At 33.3% G+C, this 11,239-nt stretch overlaps 1 protein-coding gene across 1 annotated transcript; it reads right to left on the reverse strand.

The window, feature by feature from the left end:
* Window positions 1-1,582: 1,582 nt before the first annotated feature.
* On the reverse strand, window positions 1,583-8,855 carry LOC105324723 (toll-like receptor 4). Its single transcript, XM_066071497.1, has 3 exons — window positions 8,629-8,855; window positions 7,753-7,822; window positions 1,583-4,041 (listed from the first exon to the last, which is right to left on the reverse strand). The coding sequence occupies exons 2-3, from the start codon at window positions 7,793-7,795 to the stop codon at window positions 1,583-1,585; spliced, it is 2,502 nt and encodes an 833-aa protein (XP_065927569.1). The 5' UTR covers window positions 7,796-7,822; window positions 8,629-8,855.
* Between the last annotated feature and the right edge of the window lie 2,384 nt (window positions 8,856-11,239).

Consider the following 11,239-nt stretch of genomic DNA (forward strand, 5'->3'; position numbering starts at 1 on the left):
GGGGAGTCATGATTTTTACAATTTAGAATTTCCACTATATATTCAAGCTTTTGTGTAAATATTGGCATTTCAGGTGCATTGGTTCTTTAGAAAAAAAAATTTAAAATGCACATCCTATATTCACTGTTTTGCAATTATCTCCCTTTAAAAAAGGGTTTAGACCTTTATTTAAACAATTTAGAATCCCCTTCAATAAAGATTCTTTGTACCAAGTTTAGTCAAAATTGGCCCAGTTAACAATGTACACGGTGCTATAGTAGAAACGCTGGATTATGCTTCTGTTTCTCAAGTAATCAACTTAATGAAAATATGACAATCGTGTAGAAATGTAAGCATCAAGCCAACGAACGTGATGTTTGACATTCATTTAGTTTGTGATGTAGTTTGAATTTAGTGGTAAGAGCTAAAGTCGATATTGTTCCATATTTTCTTCCTTGTTAGTCTAATGCAAATATCATAATTAGCTTATACTGATGCTTTGTTGATAAACAAATCGGAATGGATGGTGTGACGTCATAGATTAGAGTTCGATGGCAGCTCTCATTACAGCAGGAAATTTAAATTTCATGTAAGCAAGCAATATTTCTTGAATTCTTCATTGTTCTGGGGGATTTATTGAAAATAAATACGATTTACAATCATAGTGGATGTTAATTAAATGATTTATTGTGCTACATATTTCTAGAGTCTTTCCTCTTTAATACATTTTCCCAATATTGCCATATTGGCTCCGCCTAGCTAAGGCCTGAACCTTTGAGCCAGGGGCCATGAATTTCACAACTTTGGAAGTAGACCATATAAAGACCATAATCATGCATTAAGTGTTTTGTAACATAATAATAAATGAAAGTAAGATGATTTTTAAGAATTAACTTTTTGCATATGTACCCGCAATTAAAGGTAGAACTTAAGACATGAATTTTACAATTAAGATTCATCTTATCATAAAGATTATTGGCATTGTAGTTTTCAAAGAAGAAGTTGAAAAAGTAAAAGTATTAACGGATGACGCACAACGACAGATGAAGACCGACGGCAATAGGTCACCTGGGTTACACATTTGACCTAAAATCGGAGAGGCTACCTCATTGCAGTTATTTTGAAAAGTACAATATAAGGCATCAACATAGTTGAAAAAAATTATCTATTTTATCCTATTTACAAAAAAATATATCCCGCAAAGGAAAATAAAGACATCAAGGCTCAATGCAAATATCATTAAGAAATCTATAACCAAAAGACTGTCAATAGAAACGTTTTTGCAAATGAAAAAAGTGGAATTATTATCTGTTTGATAATAATAGGAAAGTGATATTTCAATGTTTGGAACATTCATCATCTGTGTTCTCTTTTTAATATTCCTTTATCTAAGAACAACACTTTTATAATTTACCAACTTTAGAAAACTACATCACAACTTTTTCAGGAAGGAATATATATAATGCAATTATATATCTAACTATTTTGCCAATTGTAATATTTAAATACTTAAAAGTTCAATTAAAAACATACAAGAATATATTAATTAATAAACTAACAGCGATAATAGGAAAATAAACATATGCTTAGACACAGAAAATATTTATTCAGATACTAGAACATTAGATAAATTCAAGAGTAACGTTTCTTCATTTGTTTCATCTTCCGGCCATCTAAGATGCTCAATACACCACCATATGTGTTTGAATTCCTTCGGAAGTCTTTCTAGAGGAAGTCCATCTTTAATTATAACCACGATTGATCTCTGACGTTGGTTATGAAATGCATGCGTTATGGCCATTTGAACAGCATAGGAGGACCATCCAATGTCTAGAAAACTCTCGCTTATAATAAACATCACTTTCCTACTTTCGTTGATACATTTAATTATTTCTTCCGATTGCGAAACTCCTGGAATAGAATCTCTGACTTTAAACCATGCTTTAATGTTTAAACTTTCTAATTTTGGATTTAAATTGTTTGCAACCCAAGAGGTGTCATCATCATTATAGGAAATGTACACATCATGCTGAAAATCACCTTCTTCGCAAACGTGATCGCCTACAGGAATCAACCTTTGTTTTAATCTTAGAATAACATATTCCAAATGAACGTGGTATTTTTTAATAGCAGCTATTATGATCAATGTTATCAATGTTGATACTATCAATACAATAGAAAAAATTAGCCACTCGGTGGCCTGACAATCAAGTTCAAATTTCCGCCAATTCGATTCGTTGAATAATTCATCAGTAGCGTTTTTACTCCCCACACATTTAGTATTAAAAAGATCCGCAAATAAGTATTGGTGATCTTTCATCCATTTCAAAGACTGAATTTTTGAGCATGTGCATGAAATCGGATTTCCCTCTAGATATATTAAAATATCGGTCAATGATTCAAATAATTTTTGGTCTTCCTCGTTGATGTTCGATATCAAATTGTATCGTACATAAAGAAACTTTAGATTTGTTAACTGCTTAAGAGAACTTGAAAGGGAAGAAAACATATTATGGTCTAAATAAAGTTTCTCTAAAGATTGCTTTTGGTCGCTCAGTAAACTCTGTGGTAAAAAAGTTAAGCTGTTTTGTGAAATATCAAGATTTGTCAGGGTTTTAAGATTTTTAAACAGACTTTCAGAAACCACACTGAAATTTAAATGGACATTCACTGCACGTAATTGCCGAATATTCTTCACTCCCTGAAATATATAAGGATTGATATTTGAAAAATCATTTTCAGATAAATCAAGAATTTTTAAGGAAGGAAAGCTTAATACGCTTTTTAACCTAAGAGGGAAATTAGTTTTTGCAAAACGCATTTCTTCTAGGTTTTCAGCAATAATTGTAACATCCTTGATCAATTCATAAGGAGGGGGGTGAATGTAATTATTGGAATAGTCAAAAAATCTAAGATTCCGTGGTAGAGTTAGGTTTACAGAGAAACCTACATAGTGTGTTGCAAGTACATTTTGATAATTACTTCTTGAAACCAAATTCCGAGGTGTTAGGACATTGCAACATAAATCCAAGTTTTGGAGCAAGGGGAGAGTTAAATATGATGCAAGCGTATAAGAATCAACAGACTGTAAATCATTATTGCTCAGACCTAGGTTGTTTAAACAAGACCACAACGTTGTGTGCATAATATTCGTCATAATTTTGTGAATAGAGTTATTGTCTAAAAATAGCACCCTGACACAGATATTGACAAGGTATTGAAATGACTCATTATCTAAGTTGACTATGTCAATTGCAAGATTTTCTTTGTTTCCTTGCATATCAAGGTGTTGAATCGTTCGATTCTGCAAACATTTTAAGGACTTTAATGCAGTATGTACATTGCATTTTCCGCCAAATTCTATTTTAATTTTCTCATTTAAGTATGGAAACGAGCAAAATAGATCTTCTGGTACGTCACAATTGACATAATTACTAAATTCCATGTTTATACTGTGGATTGGAGATAATCTTAGGCCCTGAAATGATGCATTTGTTAGTTCAAAATCATTGAGAATTTCGAATTCCAGTTGAGCTAAACTTTTTAGATTTTCAAACGGCTTTGAAAATGTAAAACCTGAAAAGATGTCAATTTTTAGGTATTTAAGTGACTGAATTTTGGAAAGCTGTATATCTGGGTATCCTAAACCTTGAAAATTGTTCCGGTGGATACGAAGAATCTTGAGGTTATCTAGATTAGAAAATGCGTCTGCATCAATTTTACTTTTTTCAAGAAGCGTGAACGAGACATCCAAACTGCATAAGTTTGACAGTTTTCGAAATGTCTTGTTCTCAATCTTTGTAATATAGTTGTGATGAAGAATGACAGAAGTCACATTGGAATAGGCTGCTATCTGTTGAAATGTTTCTTCTGTCAGGTTAGAAAACAGATTAAAAGATAAATCTAGAGTGACAGTGCCATTTTCTAACTCAGATGGTATCGCTGTTGGTAATTTGGAGATGTTTAAGCCACTGCAGTTCCACAGTAATCCTACGTTTCCACAATCGTCAACAATTTTGTGTGAAAGTGGACAATTTTCTGTCATCAATAGCAGTGCACTATCTGTAAATGCAAATATTCGTGATATTATTGCAAAACATCATTTTATATTATGAAAAGCGGATTATATGCAACAAGGTGTCTAGGTATTGCAAATTAGCAACCACCCAAAAAATCATAAAATTGATGTTTACTAATGCATTTTAGTAGGATTGTCGTAGTAATTTTTTTTTACTATATTTATTTTCTTTTGAATGAGAACTTTGTATAAAGTATAAAAAAAATAGAAAAATATTAAAATGGTTACGCAAAAATATTTTTACTCAATTATGGTTTATGGTTAAATTTACATTTAACAAGAGGCCCATGGGCCACATCGCTCACCTGAACAGCAATTCCTTGTAAATTCTATTTCTATTTTTAACTTTAAACCCCTATCTTGGGCCCCAGTATATTGTTCCGGGGTTTGCTTTAACAGTTTAGAACCTACACTATTTGAGGATGTTTGTGTAGTAATCTAACAATTGTAACATTGCTGTTTTCAAGAAGAAGATTGTTAAACATGTTTCCTGTATATTTCTATATTAATCTTTTATCCCCTCTTGGTGCTCCAGTATACAACAGGGGGTAACAATTTTAACATTTTAGAATCGACCATGGCCAAGAATGTATTCATACTTATATCCCAAACTTTTGCATTGAGATCTTGAGAAGAAGTTTTTTAAAAACATTTTTCTATATGTGTTGAACTTTGAACCCCGCCTGAATATTCGCTATACATGTATATACAAGCTTTTGTGTAAATATTAGCATATCGGTGCAGTAGAATGAGAAAAATATTTTTAAAAAATATGCCTATGTAGTTCTATGTTAAACTCTGAACCCCGCCTTGAGCCCCACTTTCACATTTTTACAATTTGGAATACTTACTATACATACAAGCTTTTGTGTAAATGTTGGCATTTCTGGTGCAGTGGGTCTTGAGAAGAAGATTTTAAAACATTTTCCCCCTGCATTTTTATGTTAAACTTTGAACCCCGCCTTCGGCCCCGGTTTCGGTCCGAGGCGCACGGTTTTGACAATTTAGAATATTCACTATATATACAAGCTTTTTTGAAAATGTTGGCATTTTTGGTGCAGTGGTTATGGGGAAGAAGATTTTAAACATTTTTCCTTTGGATTTCTATGTTAAATTTTGAACCCCGCCTGGGGCCCAAGTTTTGGCCAGGGAAGTCATGATTTTTACAATTTAGAATCTTCACTATATATTCAAGCTTTTGTGTAATATATCTGGTGCATTGGTTCTTTAGAACTTTTTTTTAAAGATACACACCCTATATTCACTGTTTTGCAATTATCTCCCCTTTAAAAAAAGGGTTTAGCCCTTTATTTAAAAAATTTAGAATCCCCTTCCATAAAGATTCTTTGTACCAAGTTTGGTCAAAATTGGCCCAGTTGTTTTTAAAAAAAGGTTAAAAATGTGAAAATTTTACAGACGGACACCAGGTGATCAGGAAAGCTCACTAGAACCTTTGGTTCGGGCTAGCTAAAAAATCTATGATAGATCCGATGGTTAATTATTTGATCATCTGGCCTCCTTTAAATATAAACTTATCAAAACTTTTAAATATTAAACTTGATAAAGAGAATTTTTTTATAATCACGAAATAAAATAATAGTAAGTTTCAACATTTCGTAGCTCATATGCCTTCTCATCCTAAAATTAGACAGCAATGACAATGTAATAAAATCAATTACCCGAAACGAAACGAATTTGGTTTTTTTTTGGGGGGGGGGGTCCTTAAAATATAAGGACACTTTTTGCAATATGCTTATGTTAGTTTTAAGTAACAAACAGCCAGAACCGTTAGAATGTTGGTGTCTGAATTGTTCCTCTTGCAGGTTTTCGTACTTTTAATCTGCTGCTCATACGTGCTGACATTGTTTTAAATATTAAGCAATCCGAAATAAATTTATTTCAATGAGTGTTTCGTCAGATAAATCGGCAATCTTATAGAATCCGAAAGCTCTTAACGAAATTCGATTAAACCAAAAGAGTTTTCATATCAAGCAATGGTCAAGGTCTCGGGTCGAACACAGAGGTCAAGATACATCGTTCTTAACCTTTTTGAGTTAGGTGGAAATTAATAACCTCAACGGCAAGACGCACAGATGTGTTTATTCCATACAGTAAAATCATTATATCAGATACATGTAAACACTTCGAACTTTGGTTCATTGTATAATTTTTGATATTAATATCTTTACCCCCATAAAAGACTTCTAAAGTACAGATCCGATCAAGTCGAACACCAGAGTAAACCCCAACTAAATTTCGTATTTACTTTTGGGTTTTACTTATGGCTAACTCTGGGTCTGCTTATGGAAAAATTGCGTGACTTGGGTTTGACTTCGGGTTTACTCGAGGTTTACTTTGAGTTTATTCGGGATTTGCTTTTGGGGTCAAATCTACTCACTGAAGCAGACCCGTCTTTTATCTCGTCATCTTACTGCCTGTAATGCTTGTCCCAAATATATTCCAAATACACATGTAGCTTATGCTTGCAGGGGTATAATTCTGATTGGGGTTTACTCTATGTATCCACTCTTGGTTTACCCTGGGTCCAATCTAGTAAACCCAGAGTAAACCCCAAAAGTAAACTCAGGGTTAAGTTTGGGATTACTTTCTGTTAAATTGGGTCTGATCGGTATTGTTTTGGACAATAAAACCACTATCTGGAAATGTCAATTCCAATTGTATGTAGGCATACAAAGTTTCTTTAAAGTTTAACATCCCTCCCCAATTATTGAAGCCTTTAAAATTTTTCACAAGCGCAATTAGGGACACTTTCCCTCCGACTGGTTACTGTTATAATACCATAGTACTGAGGGTCCGTATGTTAAGTGTAATTGGGATAAAACTGACAAACAAGAGGGAAAGTGTAGCTGCTTGCCAAAAAAATGCGATTTTGCATTTTACATATTTTAAAACAGTAAAATATACACCCAAATTATGGTTGTATAGTCAAATGCATCTTGTTAATATTGAATCAATTAATGATTCAAAATTTTATTAAGAAAAATATTTATTGTGTTAACTTTGACAATAGTAAAAAAAAACAATTATACAGGGAAGGTCAGACTCTCTACTCCTTTTTTGTAAGCCGATGGATGTCAAGCATATTTTGTTTTTCAATTATATGAAAAGAAAATATTGCACTTTTTATTATCCTCTTTCATAACTACGCTTCAAATGCGGGGTAAAAAGTGGGCTAGATGTAATTAAAGACGCAAACCTTATAGCTTATTGAAAATGACCTACTAAATTCTGTAATCTGTTGATCGTCAGAAACTGTTTACTTTCAGAGTGTAAGAAAATGCAAGGTCATTCAATGTTGTATGATATGAAGTTAAAACAGCATGCAAAATTATCATGAAATATGGTAGTCAACATCCGGTAAATTATCCATCGTTTATCATGTCATGCAAAACTTACGTATACCGCATACACATCCAATATATTTAAATCATTATTTTTAACGTATTCTTCATTTGTATCTCGAGCACAAATAAATGCGTGCATATATCATATTTTCAAACGTGCAAAAATACAAATACCGGTTCAAGCGTTTATGTGCTTACATTTAATATATCATGTAAGTTTGTTTGTCCTTAGACTGTTTTTGGTATTTGTGCTCCTGACAATCCATAAATTACATTCTACGTAAGTTTCATTTGAAAATACGATTATGTATAGGATAGTGAACTACTTACAACAGAATGCAAGTATCAAACTGAATCGCTGTTTGCACGTCATAGTTTGCTTTTCATATCATCACAACACCTAAAACGAAATGAAAATATATATCAATTAAAAAATAGGTACATTTCTTTTTGCGATATAAAAAAACCTGATTATTTTGCTTTTTCATCATGAATTGACCTGTTGACCTTGAAGGGGTGGGGGGTCTTTCCTTGCGATTTGTAAATTAACTGATTTTGTCCCATAATAAGTTCACTGAAAAAGAACCGTTCAAGCCCTATCCTAAATATAGAACCTTTGAACATAGGGCAAAACGTTTCATACTTTTTGTAAAGGATTTCGTGCTCATTCAAAAAAAAAATTCAAATTCCGTACCAGATGTTCAGAAGTAAAATTTAATATAAATGCAAATTCTGCAATATAAAGTTAAAGTTTTCATGGTTATCCTAACTACTTAGTTTGTATGCTAGGTGCCCAGGATTCTAAAAATAAATAAACTTTTGTTCATTTTTCATGTATGTCAAAAGATCACCAGCAAAGTGTTGCACTACGATTGCATGCTAGATGGCCAGGAGACAAAAATTAAAAAGAATGTTCACTGAAAAAAGCACAAAAGAAAACGAATATTGATAAAATTGGGTTAAACTGCAATTATCAGCTTTGTAGCTTTTCATTTGGTCTCGGCAATGCAGTGAGCAAACAAATGTTTAAAGCACTAATACATGAACAAGCATTTCCAATCTTTGTTTACGTACCAAGTAGTTCCAGTTATGTAAAATCTTTTAAAAATACTGCTTACTGGTAAATTCTTTCAAATGGCAAAGTAGGTTATATTCAAGCAAAAGATGGTCATCAATAAGGAAAGGAGAGAGGAAATATGTACTTACAAATTGCACATGATATATGCATGGCCCTGTAAATGGAAAAACCCAAATGCCGTGAATGACAGCGCCTTCGCAAAGAATCCAACTTTACACTGTGCTTGTATTCAAGCTAAACGTGTATGAAATAACACGCTCTATATACCGTTCACTATAAAATTAAGTGGACAAAAGTTTCGATGTTGTATAGCGTAAAGTAATAGATAGATAACAAGGAAGTATTAAAAAGTAAAGAGAAAACAATCCCTCCGAAGGCCGTAGGCCCGAGGACGGGATGACTTCTCTAAACAACTAACAAATTGATCATTCGACAATTAAGAAAAGTGTAAATTTAAGTCTTTTTTATTTTAAGCAAAAATAAATGGCAATGCAAGGTCTTTTTTATTTTAAGAAAAAAAACATCATTTTATTAACAGTGTAAGGGGGGATCCATGCGCGGATCCAGAAAGGTTTTCCGGGGATGGGGATATTTTGGCAGTTTTATAATGTAATTTATAGAAATTTAATGTTTGATTTTTGGAGGGGGGATCTGGACCCCCCCCCCTCACCCACCCCATCTCTAGATACACACATTGCACATCTATAGGACATCCCCTCCATCGATTTATTTGTCTTACTTTAAAAATTTCTCCAAATTGGACCTCAAAGAAAATTTGACCCATTCATACATCCAACAGTGTCATACTGCAATAATCTTACCATACATCCCTTTTATTCATGGACCTTTACATAACCCAAAGTACGTTTTAGAGTTCCAGTTCAGAGAAAGACACAGATAGCGTGTTGAATGATATGTTGAAATTTTAGTGATGTACCAAATGATTATTTGTAAAGAAATTTGATAGGGTACTTACGGAGTCCAAGTCGAACGAAATTCCTGCTATTGTTAAAACCGACGAAAAGGGGTATCAACGATTTGTGGAACCTGCATGTATCTTAGATGTTGAAAGTACAGGATTGTCAAGTCAAGATTTGCAAGACAAACGGAATGAAAATATTGATGGGCTGTTAATTTATTCAACTTGTGGTTACTTAGGAAATAGAAGATCTACAAGTGTGTGTGATTCCAAATCTATCAAAATTAAAAAAAGGAGACATTTCTCTTGAAGTTCTATTCTAGTGTAAATGTGTAATGGATACAATATTCTATTATACTCTGTCCCGAGTTTTTGCTTCCACCACTTTTCGCTTGATATTTTGATAATAATAAATACCTTTGGGCTCAAATTGCGTTCATCCACTAATATGACAAATGTCTAGATCATCTGTTTTGAATCGCCCTCTCTACCGTTTCAGGTTTCAATACACAATCCAAAATAGAAAGTATACGGGGATTTTGCATTGCATCAGCCATTAATAAGCCCGGATGAAAAATTACGCGAGGTGTCCCGAATACCTTTGAATGGAGAATAAACATTTCATATTGTAAATCTCCGGTAAAAAAAAATGTTTTTGTTCCTCTAAACTTTTATGAGTGAAAAAGGATAATTTGTTATTGAAGATATCTAGGATATTTTCCATTTCATCGATTTCAACTGTTCTTCTTTCACAGGTATGTGTATGTTTATTAAAAATATCATCAAAAAGTGATGGAAGCAACGCGGAGCGGGGACATAGAAATGCCGGGCGTCCGTCCGTTTGTCCGTGTTTCCGTCCGTCACACTTTTTGTAAGTGCTCTCATGCCTACAGATTTTGACGGATTTTCATTAAATTTATACCAAATGTTTATACCACTAATACTTTGGTCAAGTTCGAAAATCAGCATTGGTCGATACTTTTTGTTGGAGTTATGGGACTTTGACCACAATAATGACTCCGTTTTATCCAAAAATTGACGTTGTAAGCGCTCTCATGCCTACAAATTTTGATGGATTTTCATAAAATTTATACCAAATGTTTATACCACTATTACCTTGGTCAAGTTCCTAAATCAGTCTTGGTCGATAGACTCGATACTAGTATACTGCTTGACCGGCGGGGACCCAGGAATTCTATTCTTGTTTAGAGTAGCAAGGTAGTAAAGAATTCAAGATCGAAGATAATTAGAGTGTACTATACAGGCTTATACAGTGAAAGAGGAACTAATATTAACTATGGACAACAAGAAAAATCAAGATCACTGTTTTGTCCAGGTTATCTGACTGATCATCGGAAAAAGCTGAAAACGTTAGCAAGAAGTGTATTCAATGATATCCAAACTAATATATTTGTGAAAAATAGTAGATCAAAGCATGAAAAATGTACCCTAAACACATCAAGAGTGGTTGTGTAGTTCAAAACAAAATTGAAGAAAGTTCCATTCCCTTTAGGGCAGGAACCAGATAGAAGAGTCAAGCAGGGTGCGATGGCAGTTTGTCATAAAAACTACATTTTTGTACCTGCAAAACGAAAAATGTCAATTAAACCATTGGACATAATTTTGCTATTTTATTCTTAAATATAATTTCCCAGCCCTGGTTCCGCATTCTTCATCAAAAGCAAGTTTTTAGCCTGCCTAGTTACATGAAGCTGAGTGGTAAGCGCATTGACCACACTCTGCTGTGAAAGTGGGTTTTACAGATGAAAGTATAAATACATAAATTTCCTATCTTTCTATAGCATATTATATCAAATTAT

The sequence above is a fragment of the Magallana gigas genome, chromosome 9 (genome assembly GCF_963853765.1).
Source record: "Magallana gigas chromosome 9, xbMagGiga1.1, whole genome shotgun sequence".
In the NCBI taxonomy this organism is placed as follows: Eukaryota; Metazoa; Mollusca; class Bivalvia; order Ostreida; family Ostreidae; genus Magallana; species Magallana gigas.